This window comes from Bactrocera latifrons, unplaced genomic scaffold, assembly GCF_001853355.1.
Source record: "Bactrocera latifrons isolate USDA-ARS-PBARC rearing strain unplaced genomic scaffold, ASM185335v1 scaffold_41, whole genome shotgun sequence".
Taxonomy (NCBI): domain Eukaryota; kingdom Metazoa; phylum Arthropoda; class Insecta; order Diptera; family Tephritidae; genus Bactrocera; species Bactrocera latifrons.
The window spans coordinates 1,276,570-1,300,602 of NW_017537057.1; the positions used below are offsets into that span (position 1 = coordinate 1,276,570).

General features: G+C 36.5%; 2 protein-coding genes across 3 annotated transcripts in view; one reads left to right on the forward strand and one right to left on the reverse strand.

Annotated features, from left to right (window-relative positions):
• The window catches only part of LOC108972621 (thrombospondin type-1 domain-containing protein 4), a 101,823-nt gene that overhangs the window by 17,324 nt on the left and 60,466 nt on the right, over positions 1-24,033 (forward strand). Inside the window, exons 2-3 of the mRNA XM_018939272.1 lie at positions 4,511-4,827; positions 20,357-20,426. Coding sequence (XP_018794817.1) covers positions 4,778-4,827; positions 20,357-20,426 — 120 coding nt within the window. The 5' untranslated portion in view covers positions 4,511-4,777. The remainder of the gene's footprint in view (positions 1-4,510; positions 4,828-20,356; positions 20,427-24,033) is intronic.
• LOC108972622 (putative inorganic phosphate cotransporter) lies at positions 13,121-16,824 on the reverse strand. Of its 2 annotated transcripts, none has more exons than XM_018939280.1 (4): positions 16,752-16,824; positions 14,630-14,766; positions 13,500-14,573; positions 13,121-13,433 (listed from the first exon to the last, which is right to left on the reverse strand). In XM_018939280.1, exons 1-4 carry the CDS (start codon positions 16,759-16,761, stop codon positions 13,173-13,175), a joined length of 1,482 nt encoding a protein of 493 aa, XP_018794825.1. In that variant the 5' UTR covers positions 16,762-16,824; the 3' UTR covers positions 13,121-13,172. The 2 variants fall into 2 exon arrangements, with proteins under 2 accessions (XP_018794825.1, XP_018794824.1); XM_018939279.1 differs by lacking the exon at positions 16,752-16,824 and adding an exon at positions 16,256-16,373.

Here is a 24,033-nt window from a genome sequence, read left to right on the forward strand (position 1 = left end):
GTGTCCAGAAACGATTCGTTTATTCGTTTGCATATGTGTCAGCAGCTCAGGACTTTTAGTTTTATTTAAAGTACCTTCTGGGTAACCAAACAACATCCGTTTGTAAGAAGACAAACATTTCCTCCCCAAGTTTGTGCGCTGAGTTTGGGACCCACCACGTAAAAAACAATACCATTAAAAAAATAAAAAAAAAAAACTTGGTTGAGGACAATAATTAGATACTTAAGGATAAAATGCGATATTAAAAGAGTATTTTCTGATAATGAGTGAGTAAAGGGTACTCAAGTGAACGCGGCCTTAAAAGACTTGGTGCGTTAAGCATGTTCATACACTACATACACATTTTCTTTGGAATAGTTTCAGCGACTTATCTTTCAATCACCTACATTATAAATATAATATGTATATAAATATGTATGTATGTGCTCATAAACAACAACTAATTTGCAGATCTATCAAAAACGGAAGTCTAAGAATTTTCTAATAAAGATCTCTAATATGCTGTCCTCCAACGTCCATTGAACACAGAGTTCAATAACAAAAAGTAAAAAAGACTAAGCTACATTCATACATACACATTAGCAAATTATTTATATATTTCAGTGCGTATGTACATATATATTTTTATACAGTTTAAATACCGCATAACTCAGCTCAAAGTCAGTAATTTAGAGTTTTTGGGAGCAAAAAATATTTCCACATATTTCAATGCTTATAAAAAGGCTGCCTTCATATTATATAAGTATAAACATATAAATTTACATACATACTACATTATTCATTATTGCATATGTACTGATGCAAAATCTAAACCCTAAGCTATTTTATGTTGAACCACAAACGCCACTTCAGCCACTGGGCCTGTTGCCCAGCTGCTGAGTGGTGGCTCGAGTTATCGAAAAAGCAACAAAAAAAATCTCCCACATGTTGCGCATGATTAAACTTCCTCCATATAAGAATATATAGTATGTATGTGCTTGTTGGTATGTATGTATGTATGCCTCTTAATATAAATTTTTTATTTTCGATTTTTTTTCTTGAACATTTTTTGTTGATTGATTTGCGATGTGCAGTGAAGACAAAATGAACGAAAAAATTGGAGCAAAATTTGTGGCAGGAATTCTGCGAATACTTCCGCACCAAAATAAATTCAAAAGTAGTTTAGTATCTTTTGTAGCACAAGCTCATGCTCCTATATAGAGACAATCGCTATTGGATTCCGCTACAAAGCATTGGAATATGCTCTTGCGCTGGTAATTACAGTAGCCAAGAAAACTTGCTAAATATCGCTAAAAGTATATTAATGCGTAAGAAGTGTTCATACAGTCAGCTAAGCTAGTCTTAAGTATATAAAATCCACCGACCATACACATTAGGTACTCGAAAAGCGAAAAAAAAAATAAAACGGGTGATCCTAATCGAGGTACTTTTTTCAATAAATCGTTAAACTTTATTACGAAAATTCACGTTCAGTAAAGAATGTGTTTCGCGCGYTTCGCCCAACTTATGGTCAACCTAATCGCCCAACTGACCATGCTATTCGCAACACTATTACTGGAGACTCTATTCGGCGCCGTTCGCAGCAACTTGGACTGACGTATGGAACGACTTGGCACATTTTASGTGAAGAAGTAAATTGAAAGCGTACAAAATACAGCTTGTGCAAGAGCAGAAGCCTCTCGACCTACCCATGCGAATTGGATTTGCTTTATGGGCTCTTGAAAAGTTCCAAGAAGATCCGACTTGTTCGAGCCAAATTTTGTTCAGCGATGAGGCAAATTTCTGGCTTAATGCGTTTGTAAACAAACAAAATTGCCGCATTTGGGACAAAGAGCAACTTGAAGAGATTCAGGGGCTGTCATTTCATCTAGAAAACCAAGGGTTTGGTGTGGTTTGTGGACCCGTGAAATCATCGGTCCATATTTCTGCGAACGTGCGAACGTAACCGTCAATAACAACCGAGTATTTGATGCTTGAAATTGAAGCTCGTGATCTTGGCGACATTTGATTTCAACAAAATAGCGCCACTTCTCAAACATCGCATCAATCAATCGATTTATTGAGAGAATACTTCGATGAGCATCTAATTTCAAGTTTTGAGACGGCCGATTGGCCACAAAAATCGTGTGATGACAGATGGACCAGCTGAGACATAGCCAGCATTTGAAACAGATAATCTTCAAACCATAAATGCCACTCTTTCGAGTGATAGTAAACATTAAAAATTGAGCTTGAAGTTTTCGTGTTTTATCTTTAAAAAATATGTAACCTCGAAATGGATCACCCTTTATATATTTTTATTTACTTTTTACCTAAACGCTTAAAATATCTTTTAAACCATGCAGTTAACTAGTTTCCATTGTTGTGGGTATACTATAATTTCACCGCCCCTATACTACGGTAAAAAGTTCCCAGCTGGCGCGATCCGTCATACCTTTTTTGCTAATTTTTTCCGGTTTATTTAAGTTTTGTTTTGTCGCTTTTTTGTGCTTTTTGTGTCAACTAATTTGAGCGGGAGGGAGTGTCATTCCATAAATAACGGTATATGTAGAAGTAGCTTTGATGTTACACGCACAAATTTGAATACAGTTATCTACACAAACGTATCAACATCCACATACCAGTTACGCATTTCTATCACGGTTTGCCGACTTGACGGCTATCGACAGCCAGACAGCCAGCGCCAAATGCTTTTCGTAAATTTATTTTTTGCTGCTGGACATTTTACGCTTTTTTGCACATTCCTTTTGTTTTTAATCGTTTATCTAATAGTCGTATTATTTGCTTCACATTCTATGAACTGATTTCACAGTAAACTAGAAAATCAAATTAAAATGCATGTTTTGAGAACTTATCTGAAATTGATCTTCATACATGAGCTTACTCAATACCGTTGTTGGCGGAGCTTTTGCTGAAGTATTTTTTTTTTGTATTTCGGTGAGTCTGTTAATTGACTGTATAATCGGAAACCGAATTTTTTTCTTCGAAATTTAAAATTTATTGCTGTGAATTTTAGTTTTAGAATAATATTTTTTTCCAAAACGTTATAAAAAGAATAATGTATTGACGTAGCATTATTGGGATCGTCAATCTCGATGTGAACTAAATTTTTAAATTTTGTAAAAATGTCAAGACAAATTTTTATGAATAAAAACGATTGGATTCGGAAGTTAAACCACCTGGTGTTCGAATATACGCTTTGGCCTTCGTTGATCAATTTTACGAATGGTGGAAGTCCAAAAACGGCTAGATAAAGTAGAAATTATATGTTTCAAACACTCCCTTCTCATATTACAAAATGACATCGTGAGACGGGACTTTTTTATTTTGTAATATTGGGAAGTCGAAAAGGTCTTTTCGTATTTTTTGAATAAATGTCGTTGTAGTCGTATATCTCCAGTGCTACAAGCAGCGGTGACATCGCTAAGGCATTTAACATTCATCATCAAACAGTTGTGGACCATTTAAAATAGGCTGGCTCGATGTTTGGCTATCACATAAATTATTCGAAAAAAGTTTAATGGGCCGAACTAACATCTGCGATAGGGAAGGAATCATCCACTATGAGCTGCTTCAGCCTGGTCGAATGATTGATTCTACATTTTCTCTCAAGAACTGATCAGATTGAAGCAAGCAATCGAAAACATCTGCCAGAACTGATCAACAGAAGGGGCTTCGTCTTCCATTAGGACAACGCTAGACCGCACACATTTTTGATGTCTCGGCAAAAACTGGGAGAGCTTGGCTAGCAAGTTTTGATGCTTCCACCATATAGCTGTCAGCTTACACCATGTGACTACCAATTGTTTCGGTAAATGCAGAACTCACTTAATGGAGTAAAGTGAAAATTACTTGTCGCAGTTTTTCGTCGATGAACCAGAAAAGTTTTACAGTGATGGAATAATATCTCTAGCGGGGAAATAGGAATATGTGGTCAACCAAAGTGGTACATATTTGGAAATATGAAAAGACTTTTTCGACTTCCCAATACTTTCTCACTATCTCGCTGATTCAAATGTTAATCATCGTTTAGTTTACAGGGCAGTTTCATTATGTATATGTATGTACTTAGTCATCTTAGAAAAAACTATCAGAATGATAACATTTATTGAACTGATAAGCTGAAATAAAAATGGGCAATAAACATGCTTATGTTTTACGATTTGAATAGCATAAGAATGAACTAATTCTGGTTTTAAAAATAAAGATGAATTAATTCGCACTTGGGAAGCAATTAGTATGATCCAGCTCTGACACTCAGCGCGATAAGAGAACCGAGTTTTACGCAAAAATGCCAAATAAATAAATGAACAAAAACAAATAAAGAATAATAATAATTTTTAAGAATTTTTCTATGTATGATAGCAATAAGCTTGCTACACATTGAACCGCTGAATTTTTCTCAAATTTCGTTCAACACAAAAATGCGTTTGGTCCATTTTAAATTATCTATTAATTCAATTTTTCTCTGACAGATCACTAATTTACGGGTATTTCGCTTTCATTTCAGCTCCATCGCACGTCGATGCGTATGACTACATTCCGCAGCCTGGCTCAAGAGGTTCCTAGTCAGATAAATTGAATAAAATAGAAAAGTGAACTTTGTGGCGGCTAAGTTGGCATAAGCGCTAATAGAATTTCAAATTACTGTTGATTGAATTCTATCAAAAACGAAGAGGAATTGTGTTTAAAATTGTCTCATGAAGCTACAATCGTGTGTGTGACTTAAAAACCTTTCTTATAAGTTGAGTGCAAACTTCACAAATAAATAACTGATATGGGGTTAAATTGTTGTTGGAATATGATGTGGCCAGCGCGATTGCTAAGGTGAGTAGAATTTTTAGAAATTTGCAAGAATAATATTTGTATTCTAATTATGACCAAAAGGATGACAGAAATATTATTTTTGTGTTTTTTTCGAAAAAAAGAAAAATAATTCAATATATATGTTAAGGCTTTATTAACACAGTGCGACAGTCTGAACCGGGAACGAAATTGAAAAAGTGCCGCTCTATTGTTTTTGAAAATTTTCTTCAAAAAGACCTATACACTTTTACGTGCGTTTGAACCAATCGTCGAAACACTTTTTCTACTCTGGTTGAGGTATCTACAAAACAAGCATACTCAACAAAAAAAACCGCCTCTACAGCTGTTGAAAAACGTCGATTTCTTAATTAATTAAGTTAATTTTTTATATAAAGGTATAAAAAGAAGTCAATCGAAGATTCACCATCTACATCGATCGATATGTTTCGAAGCACCGTTACAGCTAATTGATATCAGCTTTTTTATCGATTAAAAAATTGTTTGGGATCTAATGGGAACAAATTTCTTTTGTTGTCAAATATTGATGCAATATTGAATGTAAGCTGTTCCCACTAATGCCTATAGTTGTCTCCATCATAAGATATATCTTATGACGATCTTGCGATATCAGTTTGTGCACAGTATCCATAGTTTCCAAAACGATAGCAGATTTTGGACGACCTTCTTGAAATTCGTCTTGGAGTGATCTACGACCTCGATGGACTCTTCATTCCATCGATAAAGAGAGGTCCTTGATGGAGCTTCATCGCCAAAAATTGCATTAAGTTCATCGATGCGCTGTGGTTTAGTTCATCCATGTCGAAAGTTGTAAATAATAAATCCCGAAATTTTGTCGCTTAATAAGGTCTTCATCAGGGCATACCATGTCCTCCTTTCCCAGCCCTTCCGGACTAACCTTATCCTAGCACACCTGTTCGCCAGAAACCCTCTCACTCACTGAGATTTCAGTTTTGTAATACATTTATAACAGTCCTCAATTCTTTTTATACGATTTTTTCATTCCTCGAAACACTTTTCATAATCAATTTTTAGGATGGCCTTCAGCTCCTTCAGCGAATTTTGTTTTCTCTCTTCGATCGGCTAAAAACGGTTTCCACGGAGCGGCAATTTCAGTTTGGAAAACAAGAGAAAATCACAAGGAAATCACACGAAATCTGTTGAATACGGTGGTTGATCGATGGTATTCATTGCGTTTTTGGATTTAAATTCGGACACAATCGTTGCTCAATGCGATATTATCAACATATAAATTCCATGAATTGTTCTTTCACAATTTCGGTCGTTTTCGGCGAATGTTTTCACGTAAACGTAGTAAAACTCCTTATTGACCATCTGCCTCTCCAGAATAAAATCATGATGCGCCATGAATTTTCTCTTATCCCGATGATTTTTGACTTTTTATAAAACTCATAAACCTATGTCTGCTCTTCATGAATGTGAGATGCCCAAAATATGTACCAAAGTCATTCGAACAGTTTGCGAGAGATGTCGAGTTCCCTTATCATCTCTTAACCTAACTTCAATTTTTTTAATATTTCCACCGCTGTAGTGATTCCGGCCTTTTCCGTGGATGTAACGTAATTTTCCACAAGAATATATTCTTAATTTTAAATTTACTCGAAATTCTGATCGTTGGTGGCCTACCAAATTTAAATTTTTGTTCAGATCAAAAAATTGGTGAGTTATTGCATGGATATTACAGCGGGTAGATTGACAGGGAGCCAAAAAATCGCTTATGCAGAAAATGTTCTATGGATCATTCTGAACAACTTTGCCTAAGAAACAATGGGTCATCAATTTTTAATGCGGAGCTAGTTTTGACATATCCCAATTAAATTTAATATATAGGTGCATTGATATTTGACTAAATCGGACAACTGTATCTCATATTTTCCATACAACTGATAATTCAGAGTTCTAAACCGGGAAGAAAGAACTCGCTGTAACGAGTATATGCACAAATAAAAATAATAAATTTGTTCGTAATTTCACACCAGGTGTACGACTTACAACAAATTTATAAAATTAATTTTTTTTATTTTAAAATTAGTTCTTATTTTAAATTATTTTATATTTTTACAAAAGCCAAAAATAATTTTTTAAATTTTTAGTCTACCGAAAAATGAAGTATTTGCTCAATATTACCAATACATGCATACATAGACGTAGTGAGAAGAGATGTTTTCTAATGTGGATGTATAATCTTCGACTCAAATTGATGACTTCATCATTGAAAAACCAAAAAAAAAAAAACATTTTTTAAGGAGTTTTACTTTTAATTTTTGACAGCAAACCCAAATTCCGACGGCGTGTTTTCTTCGCCGAATTGTCGATACTTTTATGTGACAACAGATTTTGTACGTTTTACGACTATTCCAGTGCCTTTTATCATTATTCTATGAAAGTGTTGGTGCACCCATTCAATACTTGTGTGAGTAAGCGATACAATAAATACATAATTTATTAATTATAGCTTACACTCCCCGGTCGTGACACGCAGTGTGCTGTCATAAATCATTTCGTACATCTCGAACACAGAACCAAGAAAGGAAACACGCACAAGACATACGCAAGTATAGAATGTAAAAAATAATAATTGTAGCCGCATATAAAATAGAAAGAAAGAGTTATGCAATCCAAAGGCAGCTCGAATTACCCAATTGAAAATACCGAGAAATCGCATCATTCGAGCGGGCCTCAAGCGCTACGACCGAAAAACAAGCCGCGAGCGCAGCATCACCCTCTTATATCCTCTCCTATATATTGGCAATGTAGTGTCTTATCAAAGCTAATTACCCGCAAAGAAGTTGCACAATTTCACAGTTTGGAGTAGGCATTTCTCGCGTTCGTCTCGGGTGCATCGACGGCCGAACTTAAGAGTTTAATTGCCTTCAATTGTTTAATGGTGGTGGAGGAGAGTGCTCTGCATTTCAAGTGGCTGCCATTTTCTAAGCTTGAGTTTTTAAATTGCATTTTGGACACTCGCCGAGCTGTCGGTCAGGCGGCTTGCCGGCAGTCAGCGGCGACCCGAGCTGTCACTGATTCACCCAAACTCAACTGCGCGGCGCAGGCCACTAATTTGGGCACTTTGCGTTGTCTTTTTATTTCACACAATCCCATTCTTGGATGGTTTATGACCAACGCAGACTAACTTAAAATCAATCGTAAGAGCTCGGAACGCTGCTGAGAATTCAGCGACTTCAGCAAACGTCCGCCTTGTTGTTACTGTAAGAATTTATGTGCTTGGTAAGCAATCAAAATGGTTTTTTTTTGAATTTTGCTCAAAGCGGCCCGGTAGTGCGGTGGGTGGCAACTGCGGGTGGTTTTAGGAATTTCTTAGCACGCGCCTCTTTTTCGGTTGTTTATTTCTGAATATTTCTTTATGTGATATGAAATTGAAAAAAGATAACAACATGTGTATGCGTGAAACTACAACTTTTTTATTTGTTTAAATGTTTTAAATTAATTTATGGCTTTTTAATATAAAAATCGTATTTAAATTTTTATTTTATTTCGTTTTAATTGTCAGTAAGGGCGTGTAGAGAGTAGGGCGGGTTATGGCAAAATAGGTGTGTGCGTGTGTTCGTGCTGCGAAGAGAGTTAAGCTGCTTAGCTGTGTTATTTATGGTTGTTAGAGATAAAATAATAACTGTTAAATTATTTACTGTGCTTTGTATTATTTACTTATGCTTCCTACATATGTCAGTCTGTTTGTTAATACTGCGAGCTTTAGAAAGGTTAGTATAATATTGATTTAACATATAACGAGTTAAATTTAGAGCATCAGTATAATAAATATTTATATGGATTTAATTTCAATTTGAAACCTGGATCCTTATTCTATTTCGTCTCAACTTGTCTTGTGATCACTTCGAAATCTCTCACTGTTAAAAAGTATATATTAGTACCAAAATTCTGGCTTTATTAAGGTCAACTATTCACAAAAATGGCTACTTCTCTATTAAGCTCCGAATATTTTGAAGCATTCTTAACCCAATTGTCTTTTTATGGCTCATTGTCTAAATGAATGCATGTGTTGGCTTAATGGGCACATGGGTTTCCTTGGATAGATAGCTAAATAAATAATTGAGGAATGCACTGCGACCTTACGGCTATTGTGCCCTCTCCTAACTCACAGGGACTCACTTAGTCCTAGCATATTGATGAAGTGCAATATAATGCTGGATGCTGGTGAGGCGATAGGGATCACCTATCCGGAAACATGGATCCAAAGGCCTCTGACCTGCGTCTGCACACTGTGATGCAGTTGATTAGCAGGTTCCTCGGATAAAAAAAAATTGTTTTTTTTTTTTAAATTATATATTTTATTAGGATTTTTTGTTGTTTCAAACATACATTATTAAAAAAAATTGTAAAATTAAAAAAATATATTTTTTAAATTCAGCCATTGCGATGCCATTACCAGTGAACCCTTTGAAAAAAGATGCGCCCGCGTTGGCGGGATAACCACTTACAGGACCATTTAAAGAGAAAAAATACGTGTTTTAGTTAAAACCTTAACTTAGAACTTGGACGTAGAAAAAAAAAGCTTCGCTAGTCTCGAGCAGCCAAGGTCTCAAGGCTGTAGCAAGGAAACTAATACCCGGATCAACTTGATCAATTTAGGAGTTTATTCTAGAGGTATTATAGAATATAATAAAACCATAAAAAATTCGATTCTTTGAAACCCGTAAACCCATGGAACCCTCTAAGGAGAATAAGCGAGGAAGTGTTGAGTGTAATGGAAACTGACATCATATAATAAAATATATATATAAAAAGTTTATCAACAGTGGTATCAAAAATAAAATTCTCTAGAAAATACTGCAATTTTATCATATAGAAGGAATAACAGATTTCGAAAAAATGTTTGTAAGGCATTCCCTATGGAATCCGAAACTTTTGTTCTTTCAGCAATGTCTTTGAGGTTTCTGAAACAATAATGAGCCAATACAGGCGTGCCAACTCTGCATCCAATGATTTCTCGCACTTGCTACATAAGACTCCACTAGATTGGCCTACAGTATTTTCAGCGAGATTTTTCGGTTTCGGCTCATTATTGGAGCTTCATTCGGCAGCTCGTTGGATCGTTTCGTTGTCATATTCGTAAATCGACCTCTCGGAATCAGTAGTCATGCGTTTGATGAATGTAACGTACTCGGTTAAGTTGTCAGGCATATATATTGCAATTTCTCCTCGTTTTTTTTTTAAATTCAAGTCTTTTGGTCTATCATTGATACGCCTCATACCAAAAACTTAAAGCAAAATGTGTTGTGTTAGGTCCCAAGAGATGTTGGTATTCCTTGATATCTCTCAGGTGTTACCACGACTTTTTTTTTAACTTTTTCGAATATTGTTATAGAGAGTTGCATAGACTACTCATACGAGGCAAGTTTTCGATTACTTCGAGACATTCACTGAATATTTTGTGCCACTCATATACTTGTTCGTAATAAAGTAGACCCCCGAAAACACCTCTTCATCATCTTCAAGAATTCCGTACCTGTGATTTAATTGGAAGCATAAAATTGCATTAAAAATCGTTATTGAAATTTTTGCTATAGTAAAAATCGCCAGATAAAAATTTCAACTTCCGGTGTCGAATATAGCCAGTCTATAACCAATATATACCCATTTTATAACCAAAACTCAAATTTTGTTTTAATATGAGTAGGATTTATTATATTGTTTTTCCTTCCTTCCATTTTAGGCGGCGATATGGGCATAAATTTCAGGAAAATAAAAAAATTTTACTAATATAGAACAAACTTCATATCGATTCTGTTTCGTACGCGTAGTTTAAATCTAGCATACCGGTTTATATGCGATCAGATGCCTGTATTTATAGATTCATAAATGTCATCTGTGTTAAAAATTAGACCATCAAACTAGAAGCGTTTTGTCTTCTTCTTCTTAATTGGCGTAGACACCGCTTACGCGATTATAGCCGAGTTAACAACGAGCGTTTTGTCTAGTCACAAAAAATTGATCAGTTGTTAAATAGAATGAATTTCTGTCGTCGTTGTTTTCATATTATTCGTGTGAATCTTTCGTTTACATTTTCAGCTTAAACACTTGTAAGAATTTGCACTATGTGATATTTACCTCGAACCCAACCCAAAATTCTTGCACGCAACTGATTTTTACCCTCCATCGTGAATTCTAAGCAAGATCAGTATCCGTGGAATTCGCGGTTGCGGTCAAACGTCAAGCGGCAGCAATCGTCAGCTGTCACTTGTGTCAACTGCGATAGCCGCAAGTAAGTATAGTAAGTATTAGTATTAATTCATCAATGAAAATATTTCTAATATTTCTAAGTATCAGTAGTTAATTGTTTCCCACACACATTCGCCGCTGACTGCCGATTGCATCGCTTATCGGCTCATTGCTTAACCCTTCACATCGCCTACTGGCATTTTGTGCACACAATTTATATGCATGTGTGTGAGTGTGTATGTACTTGTGATTTCTGGTTGCACATTGCGTGCTCACATGTCATGACAGTGATTTTTCACGTTTCATTATTTCATGTTGTTGTTCTATGCTCGCTTGTTTGTTGTGATTTTGCCTAATGGTGTCTATATGAATTTATCTCGTCATAATATGTTGTTGTTGCGCTTTTCTGGTTTCGTCAAATGTCATAATTATAACGGTTCGCTTCATTGAAGGTTGGCATAACATTTCCATTGACATTTGGTGGTCAATAGTAATTGCATGTTGCGTGTTCGTTATGCAACTAATATGACAAGTGAATTTCGGAGTACTGATGGCAGACAAGTCTTCAAATGAATATGAATACGTATCCGTATATTTGAGGGTGGATATATGTACATATCTGGAGGCATTAAGCATATAAGAATTGTATAGTATATGAGTGATTTTTAACGAGAAATGGCTGCCACTATTTAAAACTGGCTCTACAGGTCTAAGGAAGCTTGTCTTTAAAGTATAGTTTGGTCCCATTAAAACTGTCACCTTTACATATCTTTGATTGATAGTATTTTCAATTTGTGTTATTTGTGCTAATTTTGTTTAACATACGATTTTAGTGGAAAGAAAACTTGGAGAGAAAGCAACAGCTATTTGAAAATACTTTTGGTATTGTTTCAGTCACTGAATCCTTACAGCTACATTTAGGTTAGATGGCTGATGAAAGATCGCACGTGGAGAAGAATTCCTGTGTTCGAACTATAAATTAGCCAAACGCTAGTAGCCAATACGAATTTGCATAGTTGTTTAATTTCCATTACCACCAGCTCGGTTGGATATCTGAAGGTATGCGCTCCCAAGTGCTCAAGTCTTGACCTCCCAAACGCGGGACAGTCAAGAAGGAAGTGTTGAGTTGTTTCACCTCATCACAGCTTCTGCAGATGGCGTCTGGTAGGATTCCCAGCTTTAATGTGTAGACCCCAATAGGGCAATGGCTCTTTGAAAGCCCCAAAATTAGGGAGAGAAACTGCCCTGCTGAAGGCAAATGTATCACTACGTCTTTTGCGATCTATATTGGGCCTAAAGACTTTTGTGACAACGCATGTACCAATGGTGGTAGTAGAACACATGAGGATATGGGAGTACTAATAGGCTCCCATTCTACCGACAGCTATAGTTTATTGCTACTAAAATGAAATCTTAAGAATACTATGTAAAGTTACTTATTTTCTGAAAAAATATCCCTAATTACTCAACTCTTACTTAGAGTCCAAAAGTTTTCCATTACATCTGTTTTTGTCATTTTAGTAAATGGTGACTACAATACTACGTATTAAGAAAATTTTATTGTCATATTCTGTTTTAGCCCACTGTTTTTGGACCCACGTTCCAAGTGAGATCCTTGTTACGACCGACCTCAACGCTTAACAAAGGTTAGGTTAGTCTGGTAGACTAATGAGTCAGTGTTGGTCTTATGCGATACCAGATGTAGTGCTATTGCATGCTCTATGAAAGTAGTTATTGTTTCCATGTACCGTGTTCTTGACATTTCCTGCGAGCTCTCGATTTGTAAGTCTCATTCTTAGCCACCACAAGTCTGTAAGCACAGCGTATTCCAATTATGTTCCTACAGTGCTTTCCATCGAGTACCAGTAGGAATTTCGTATATTTCTGATCTATCATTTTACATATGGCTTTGCTGTTTTGCCCCTAGTAGTTCCTTTTATCTTGTTTTGATCAAAATTACTTTAAGTAATTTAATATTTAGAAAAACAATGTTTTAACTGAAACTTGATTATATAATCACTTCGATTTTTTGAACATTTGTCATGTCATAAATATACATATGTGTGATATGGTATTTAACTATATTAAATATAATACTTGTGCTACACACTAACTAATTTATAAATACTTTAAAGTCTTGTGCTCTCAACAGAACTATATTTATCATCAATCTCTTCTTTTTTCTCATTTTGTACATTTTCCAAATGTTCGACTGCTTTCCCTACAGTAACTTGCTTGCACACAGTCTTTTCTGCGTCTTTCTCTTGATGAAAATCCACCGAGTTCCAGGGCTGAGTTTCCGAGGTCCCCCAAATAATGTAAAACAGATTGCCCAGGAAGAAAATCACGGCGGCGATTGCGAAGATGATTTGCCATTGCGTACGATTGTGCTGTTATTGCAAAGAAAATATTTAATATAGAGAACTTTAGTTTCCAAATTTCAAAGAACTATTTACATTATCTGTCACAATAACGCCTACAAGTAGCGGCGAGAGGATCGGCACAATATTTACGATAGTATTAGATAATCCCATTAGTATGCCCGCATGATTAGGCGCCAGATCAATCGAGTTGAGTGTACTGCCTATGGTTGAGCCGCCATTGATACCTATATTGAGAGTCATCAACACGATTGCAAGTGTTGGCTGAGAGGAGTCCAAGAAACCGATACCTATTAGCAAGGGCGATGGTATCCATAGTGAGATTGTGTTAATCGTCTTGCGCATCGCTGTCAGCGAGAGTATATTGCGTTTGGTAAGTAGATTTGCTATCGCTAAGTAGATGTACAATGAAAACCACATTGTCAGATAGGGTAGGGCCGAGAATAGACCATTCTTCTTGATTTCCATGTTCAGTACGCCATTCATGTAGGATGGTATTTGTGACTGCAGTGTGGTGAAGCCCCAAGCCTCGGCGCAACGTCCCACGAGGAATGCTAGAAACGGTACCGAAGTGAATATTGCACGCCATGGTACTGGTATTCTCCGTTTGTGGAAATCATCATTGCGTTCAAGTGATGTCTCAATATACTTGCACTCTTGCGACGTGATGAACTTTGAGGAAGGTGCATTATCTGCGGCGAATACGAGCCAAACTGCGCACCATGCAAAACATAGCGACGCAGACACATATGAAATACCTGGCCAGCCCAGCGAACTGCTGGCAATGAGACCGCTTGACGCCAATGCTACAACTGTACCAGAGTCAGTGCCGGAGAGACTAAGCGCTCCTAAGAGATTGCGTTCATGCAAGGGCGACCACTTGGCGAGGTGGTCGTGTATGGCAGGAAAGATAACGCCTTGGAAGAGACCTTGTAACAGACGTATGACACAAAATACGGGCCAACCGCCGAGGCGCACGCCGGCAGGCGTTATACAGCTGCAAACAGCGGAGGCGAATGTGGCGACGAGTATAGTTATTTTGGCGCCGAAACGACGACTCAAATAACCACCGGGAAACTGTGTGAGTACATAGCCCCAGTAAAAGCTGGAGAGTACGTAAGATTTTTGCTGCTCATTCCAGTCAAATTCCTTTAAATAACGGATTGTTAGTATAGAACTAAAACTAAGTATGCTCCAGAACTTACCGGAAAATCTGGATTCGTTGTGTTGGCGTTCGTCATGGCTACTAAAGCCACGGATATATTTAAACGACTCACATAGACCACAGTTATATTGAAAAAGAGCAGCAGTGCCTGCAGATGGCGTATTCCAAAGAGCGGCGCTAAAATATTTGTTTTGAGGAAGGGAGTTTGTTAGAATTTGCACTTTTTAATTTTAGAGTTTGTATTAATTGAGAAATTTTTACAGGGATTGTCCGGAAACTAATAGGACTGAATCGTTAAAAAAAAAATATTGAACCAATCGTTACAGTTCCTTCAGTAGGAAATTTGTACAGCGCTGCCAACGCGATTTCCAAACATTAAAGGCGTCGTGGAAGTCATATTCTGGAATAGTCTTGAGAGCCGAGGTTCATTCTGCTGGATCCCCTTTAATCGGCTCTTTCAAGCAAGGAAACAAAAAAATCCGGGGGGCCACATCTGGAGTGTAGGGCGGCTGCATTGTGAGCCGAACCGTTGTCGTGGTGCAACTTCCAATCGGCTGCGATGACTTGAGTTCGTTTGAGTTTCTTGAGGACTTCCAAGTAAAGCTTTGACGATTTGTCCAAGAGGAACAAATCCATTATGGATGATGCCTTTGATGTCAAAAAAGATAATGAATATCTTTTCCACTTAAGATTTGCTCATTTTTCCGGTCATCATCAGCGACCTCTTTCCGGCCCTCCAAAAAGGCCTGGGTGAAACACACTACTTCTTGCTAAAGCGACATCTGAGTAGGCCAGCTTGATCATATCAAACGTCTCTGTGGTAGATTTACCGATTGTCACACAGAATTTAATCGCGTACCTATGCTCTAACGAACGCTGCATTTTCGTCTTGCACTCACAGAAACACGTTGCGCGAAAATGTTTGTCCTGACTCTCAATGTTCTCGGAGACGACTGACCAGAAGCTCGTTCGTTAGCTAGGAACGCCCTCTACCGAATCCAGTCGGTGTGCGCATGCTATGAAGTACAGCCGAAGCGACCGAAGAAAATCCTTCCTATTATTATCCGGACAAACCCTGTATTTTTATTGTTTTTATCGAGATATATCATTTTAAATACGATTGTGCTTGTGAACACAATGGACAAATTTTGGGTGGAAGCACGCGCATTATCTTCACATTACATTTCCCTAGTCCACGATTCAGGAAGTTTATTTGAAGTCAAATACCAACAGTTATTTCGTATAATTAGGTTTAACCTGCAGAAGTGGAAACAATATTATTTTCTCGTCAAGTTTCGAAGTCAGGCCTAATATCAGGGCACTAATGAAAAAGGTTAGGGAGTGCGGGTCATGATGCAATGTTGCTTTTGTTGTTTTGAGTCTGTTGCCGATATACTTATTTCAGGCAACAACATCACTTCGCGGTCGCTTGGATTTGGTTTACTTTAAGTTGGAGCTGGTTTACTTGTAGGATTTTATTGATTGTTTTTTCTCTATCTATTTGCTCTAAAATATTCCATTGCTTTTTTACTTTTAATCACTGGATGTCATGACTGTCTTGAAAGTACGCAATGACAAAAGAAAAAAAAATGAATTTCAACTTGAGCTTCAATAAACTCTTTTTGGCTTTCACCTCTCACTTTATGCAAATACTTCTTTTACAAACCCTTTTCCGAAGGAGTCACCATTTAGTTACTGTTATTTGCTTCTTTTTCACTTTTTGGTTTATTTTAAAAAAGTTTCCGAAATTTTTCGCGCACTTTTCAACACTGAAATACGTTCAATTGATCATGTTTCTTGCCAAACATAAAGAATTCCAAACGGTGCAAGTGTTTTTAAAACACTGACGACTGGTCCATGAAAACATTGCCGTGCGTCATTTATTTATTTTGATAAAATTGATACTCCAAAGACATGTTTTTCTTGTTAGTACTGATGCCTTTACCTAATTAACAATTATTGTAGAACAAATGTCGTTTGCTTGTAGAACAAGTACTCAGTTTAGATGCAACTCATGGTCCCTCAACTTCGTAGAATGTGTGACGATTAAAGCGGTTTAGGAAGGGGTGCGTTTCATTTGCAGCGTTTATGACGAAATATTTCATTTTTGGCACTAATTTTTCGCACTTATGCCGTTTGGCTTTCTGTGCTAAAATGCTTACGTTTTTCCATCGTTTGATTTCTGGTTCGCTAACTGTTCCTTTACCGTTCTGTGTTTAGCGTGTTCTTTATGCGGCCGTGTTTAGAAACGTTTTAAGTCGAAAATCTGCTTGTATGAGCTAATAACAGCACGTCTTTCGACAATATATCTAAGCTTCAGTTAGTTTGTAGACATTTGAACAGCTGTCAATGATCCATAAAGCGGTTATAAAGGTGTGTTCTTCGAAAAAAGTACCCCAATTTAGGGTTAAAACGTCATTTTATTTTGGGAAATATGTGTAATAAAGAAAAGAAAAACAAAAATAAACTGTCAGGTCTCTATAAGGCTTGATTTAGAGAGTTAAGTTAAGGCGCTGGAATTAGACATATAGAAAGTCTAGGTATGTCTCTCTCCCTAATCTTACATTAATGGCTGTTGTTATAATTGTTTTATTAATTTATATTTTTGAATGTTTTCACTTCAGAAAATCGGGCAATTTATATTTTATATCGCTCATTTACGTGAATACTGTGTCAATATTTTGAAGAGAGACCCTATATTAATGACTCAGAGTACCTATTACCTAGTATAACAAAGTATAGTACATCTTGTCATTTACTGTTATGTTATACCTAAATGCGTCATTACATATAAATATTTTCGAAACAATAATTATTTTAACTGAGCAAATATTTTTTCACTTTTCTAAGTGTGATCACTAATTTTTGCATATGGCGTGTTTTTCAAATTTATTTATTATTTAGTTGTGCGCATTAGATTTTTGAAGAAAGCTTAGACGGTTAGTCAGTAACGCTGTAACCTCTAGGAAAACGTAATAGTTTACAAAGCTAATTGACTAGCCGTTTACTTAAATATTGAAACTTCTTAGGCATCTTTGGTCTGTGTTTATTATATTATTATATTATAAAGAATAGAATATTGATAATCCGAAGTATACATTTATTATAAGCTTAGTTAAATGGAACTGCTTCCGGCAAATAGATAATGGGTTAGGTCAGCTTACGTCTGGTTAATTCGTAGGACCGATCCTGGCCCCAAAGCTGACGCAGAACACGACTAGATAACTGTGATTGTTGGATCTTGTGCCACAACTTATAATACATTTAGCTTCCCACAAATTTCTTAAAGCGGCTAATATCAAATGCATGTTAATCGAGGTCTTTCTACCAAAGTCTGGCGAAACCTGGGCGGTTGAAAACAAAGTAACTTCATCCAAATATCCTTGACAATTTGACGCTTCAGAGAAGATATGACCAGTCGGAACCCTTAGCATGCCGGTGAACTGAACTTTTCTAAGAGCAAGTAGTTCAGACGACCTCTTCGTTCCACTTTGAGCCAAAAGGATCTCTAAGTCGCGCAAGTCTTGCTCTGTGACCAGAGCATGCCAAGCTCACGGGCGATTTATAGATCTAACGCCAGAGCATAGGAAGGCAGCGTAGTACCGACATGTTGCCAATTTGATAAAATATTGGTAAGAGTATCCATTCCAGCGAGCTCTTGCTTTACAGTTTCCCGCACGTGCGTTAAGATCCGGCACACGAAAAAACTAGTCTGATATCTAAGTACTTTGATACTATTGATAAAGATATAAAACACTGTTTTTTAAGCTTTGAACGCACTGTCAAAGTGCTCAAGGTTAGTGTTGTAGCTTTCCTTTCGAAGTGAATGCATACCACATTAGAAGTAGTTGCACTTCGGAAAGTACATCTACTGCTACCTTCATGGCCATCTCCTCCGCTTGAAAAACACTGAAGCGGCCTGGTAGCCTGGTAGTGAGTACTTATGGAGAGTTTTCGAAAGAAGATGCCTCCTTCCACTTTTCTCATTAGCTTTGATCTATCCATTAAATGCTCAGTGTACCTTTTCTTTAGCGGCTTTGTGTCGTCCACTTATCGCTTGGGTCCAAGTTACCATCAATGCAAACGAAGTAGCGGAGGATTGCAGAGTGCTCCTGTTTGGGACCCCTCACATATCATCTCAGCTGAGTCTTAAAACTCTACGCTGGGCACTTAAGGTTCTACACTTTTAGAATCTCCTCTTTTCTGCGGATCCCAAAAGTTATAAATGTTCCAAGAAAGAAGTTTCAAGTTCTGTTGAAAAGTCTTCTCGGCTCGGTCCATGGACTTTTCAAGGCAATAATAGACTAAACGCACCACAAGATGCCTGCGATGGGATCGATATGGAATTTTTTTCCTATATTTTCATTCCATCGCTTTACTTATGGAATATTGAATTGATTAGTACAACATTGTTTTAGAAACCAATTTTTTGTCTTCGATAAATAAAAAAGAAACGTTACTTTTGAATTATACTTGCGTCGTTGCCAACTTAATTAATCTACTTTCAAAAGGTATTTTTGAAAACAAACAAACACTTCGTCAACTCTTACAAACACCAGCTAGATTATCTGCGCAAAAGTATGAACAAATAAGAATCGAAATGAAAACATTTAAACAGATGTATTCACACTAATACCAAACAGAGTTTCTGACGACTGTGCATTTCAATGTGAGCCGTTAGGTTTTAGACCAAATTTTATCAATGAACTCTTTGCAAACTGCAACTGACGGAGTGGTACAGTATACAGAAATGGTGTGGAGCAGAATAATTTGTCGAGATGTGCTTACTACTTGTAGCGCTTGCCATTAGCCTACATCGCTTGGCGTTTTTGTTTCCACAAAATCGATTTTTCTTCTGCGAGGCGGCGATGTGAAGAGAGCAAGCAAAGCTACCCTATTTTTCAACACTTCATTAGTCCAATTCACTTATGATTTCAATTTGCATTGCAACATCTTCATTTTCATCTTCAGCTGTAGGCAACGCATTTCAGCAAGCATTTTTCAAAACATTTGAATTATATACACACATTGCTATATATACATATATTTATTTATACATTTATGCTTTGCTGCCGCCGTCACTTGTTGCTGATGATTTTGCACTTCATTTGCTTGCTCTGATTGGGCGCCTCCGAACAGCTTTCAGCAGCCAATATGCTGCACACACAGCTGTGTGTACAAACATATATTTATAGCGGCACTGCAGGTTCAAAAATGCCGACCACAGCTCGGACGTTTTCATATTTTGCAATTTTGAAGATGCCTTCATATCTATAAAGATTATTTATTCAACGTTATGGCAGCATTCCCATTAATGTCGATATAATGTTATGTATATAGATAATCTCCTTTGGACTGAAGTGTCTTAATTTGAAAATGAAGTTTTTGATCTGAAAATATTGTTCAAATGCATCTGCAGTTCATACTTTCGTTCAATAAGTTTTAATGGAAAAAGTTTAAGTCATGAAGAAGAATTTGCTATATTTAAGGCTAAAAACTGTATCAATAGTTGAAGAATTTAGGATATACTACATACATTTTTCAAAAACACACAGTAAATTTTGGGAAAAAAATTAAAATTGTTTCTCCGATGGCACACAAAAGATGCTCCATTGTGTGATTTCAACCTTCTGCATGGATGAAGTAATTTTAATTAAGTAAATTATACTAATTTAAAAAGGTAAATTCCGTCGAAATGTGAATTTTTTTAATTTGATACGTAAGTTAAAATCGAAATTAATCAAATATATTTCTCGTCTTATTTCAGACTGTGTCTCTTTCTTCTGCTGATCATTACCATAGTTAATGCAGACATTTCGACTGTTGAACGAATACGGGTAAGTCAAAAGAAAACGCATTATAATATTCTTGGAAACTATTTTCATCTCATCTTCATCTAATTAAAATCGTTTCTCGAACAGTTGTATAATAAAATATTTATGATCATAAACAATGCAAGTTAGAAGCTGTACATGGCTGCTTGCGCTGCGCTGTTCATTAAGGTATGCAAATGGGAAAGTGAACAATGTTTGATCGTAGCATTTTGACCATATTTCTGCCAAAAAAAACTTTGAATAAATTTTTGGCTATCATGCCAATAGGAATGTCCATCTGAAGCAAGCCAATCAGAAAATAAATGGTAATCGGAAGGTACCAAACCTCGTGAAGTATATACATTCATTGTAAGCTGAACCGACTTTGCTTTGTTGTCGTGTCTTCTGGCCCATTATGGTCGTGTTCCGATCAATGAATGCCAGTTCAAATTGATCATTTAGTGTCTGTAGCGATTAGTCTTAACAGTCTCACCAGGTTTTAGAAGCTTATGTGCTTCTGATTCCATCTAACACAGAACATTGCCTTCTTACCGAATCGATCTGATCACCTTTTTTAGTTTTCTTCTAATAGAGCACGATCGCCATATGCCTCGACAAGCATTCACTGTTATTTGGCATTCTCGAAATCCTATAGAATTGAATTCAAATTCGTTCACCAATATTGCCTTGCCTTCCAGATAAGAGTGAGAGAGGTACAAGTTGGAGGTGCGCATGCATACGAATGAGTTCAAATTAAGTAATAGAGTCGGAGGTGGTGTATTTTCAAACTGGTTACCAGGATCTTCTTTCGTCTACCAGACCACTACAGTGTCTTCCAAGCGGACATCACATCAATAAAAGAAAGCCTTAATGTTCTGATAAGGAGTGGTCTCGCAAAACATATATTTATACACAAAGATGGTCCGGCGGCTTCGAAATCACTAAAGCCTCTTGGCTTTCGTCAAAGTTATTGAAGTAATGTCTTGATCCCTTAATAGATCTAACATTCTATTTCACGATAAACCTTAAATGGATTCCAGCGCATAAGGATATCTCAGCTGACTGTGAGGCATTTAAAAGAGCCAGAACACACACCAAGCTATAAATGATCATTTTTTTGTCAATACAATTAAAAAAGAAGCTTTTTTCTTCAATGAGTGTAAGGTCCTACCAACATCCTACCACATTTGTATTTCAATGCTCACTTCATACCGTTAGATCTGGTAGATGGTACTCGAAAGGCTACTATGCTTTCTTTCCGGGCGTATAAGACAAACATTATTAGGTGAAATTTCACCATATTGTCATTTCATATTTTCACTATAATTTAACCTTACCCAGCTACGCTATTTGTAAAAATCACCTCTCTCTGCCTCAAGTGAGACTTGTATAGATTTAGTTTGACCCCATCTTTCCTTGAATAACTCAAGTAATCAATGGATGCCAGGAATTAACTTGCTGGTTCAGGGTATTAAATAAATTGTTCCATTTTAGACCGTGAAGCCCCTACTAAGTTACTATTTCTTTGGAGATTGAAGACGGAAGACGCTATACCTATAGTATAAAATGCATTCTCAAGAATAGCTTTTACTGAAAAGTATTGATCTACCTCACACCTCTTGAACCAAATTCTCCAAAAAAACGTTATAATTAAAATGTTACGTGTTAAATGTGCGCCAGCATCAGCGGTATAGCTGTACTGTTATGCTGAGTCATGGCACAACTCAGACTGTGCTGAGTATGAAACGCCGTCGAATAAACGTAGAAGTATTGATTGTGCGCTTAACTGATCACCGTTTACTGTTACATATTTTTAGGCAGAAATAAATAGAAATATTAGGCACAGCATGCGTAAAAGTCAGTTTTATCAAACAACTTACATGTTTGTAAATTATGGCCGTATTATTAATATTTTAATTAATGATGCTGTCAAACGTCTTAATTGAATGCAGTTCCGCCGTCATTCTTTCTTTTTCGTAAACCTAATTTTACGATGCCATAAACACTTGGCAGTTGCGGTTGTATCTATTACCGTTGACCTTCTCCTACAAAACTACTGAACTTTAAAGAATTCTTGCCATGTGTGCATATAATGTATACACACACACACATACATACATCTGTATGCAAACGCATTGGCCCAAAAAGTTTTTGAACTGTGAAAAAACCGGCACAGCCGAATTTAGTCGAACTTTTCCCATGGGTGTGCCGACGAACAGCATGATTTTTCACTCAATTTTCAACTGAAGCACACGAGTAAAACAACAACAACAGCAATGTCGAAGAACATTACGATCAATATCAGCGCTAACGCGCCCTACTCATCTTTAATTGGACGCAGGAGTACATGATGTAACGAAATCAACAAAGCGCTACAACAACAAAATGTAATGTAACACCAAAAAAAAAAAAAATAATAATAATATAAACAAAATGGAAAAAATGCAAATCAATTTGCGGCTGAACTTATATGCGAGATAAATCGAGCGACAAGTAATTTACAAGTCAATTGACCTTCACAAATATTTACAACAAAAGTAATACACATAGAATGAAGCATTAAACTGCTCGGCTGGGTTTGTATGCGTGACATTTCGTCAGAACGTTCAATGATCCATCAAATTTGTTCCAAATTTTGATAATCACTGTCAACGCAACCGCTTCTAATGGACGCCAAACCCATAAAACTCTCAAATCCATGCTTTGGCGCAATCAAATTTGTTTACACTGTACTGTATATGTATGTATGTGTGTATGTGAGCGTATGCGAGCGTATGCTTTTTGTATTCATTTACTTTGTAATCCGATGTACTCATCGTTTTTGTTGTTCTTTGCCAATGAATGTACTTCCGTTTATCATTAAGATGCTCTAAAGATCAGTGAGCCCATTTGAGCATATGCATATAGACATTCATACATAGTAATAGTTCAACACAATGACCTATGCCTGGTGAATGATGAGGGATGAGTGAAAATGAGTTCGGGGTTCTGGTAAATCTCAAATTATAGAAATTTTCGCTAATTTATAAATAAAATATGTATGACACCAAGATGAGCTTCGAAGCGATTTTGAAGTCCATTTATAAATTTCAAGAAAACGAGTTGTTGAAAAGTACGAACAGTTGTTAACCCATTCTAGTAATTTTGAAAATGGCTTTCCTAGATATTGCGTCTGTTAGTAGTATTTTCTTACGGTTTTCAATGAGATGGTGAAATTATATTATTATTCCATGTTATGACCATTCGTTGGGCAGCTTAACCTTGAGGTCCTTATACGTCTATAAGAAAGCCTAAGCAATATTTGTTTTTAGTCAAATGTTTTGCAGTTTGTGCCTGAAAAATTATGTTCTGGGCAATTGAAGATTAAGAACTGGTATCAAACGTAGGCTTCATTCATTCTTGGCTGAGTTTTTTTGGGACCAAATAAACTAACTGCCAGAAAGATCAGCCGATCATCATCAGACTGTCACAGCTTCTGATAGGCAATGCCTTGAATTATACTATTGTAAATGATGAAATTAAAAAAAAAACAAGAAAAACGTTAACTTCAGTTGCACCGAAGCTAAATACCCTTCACAGTTGCATTTCTGTTAGTAATTATGTGTTCAGTTTGTATGGAAGCTATATGCTA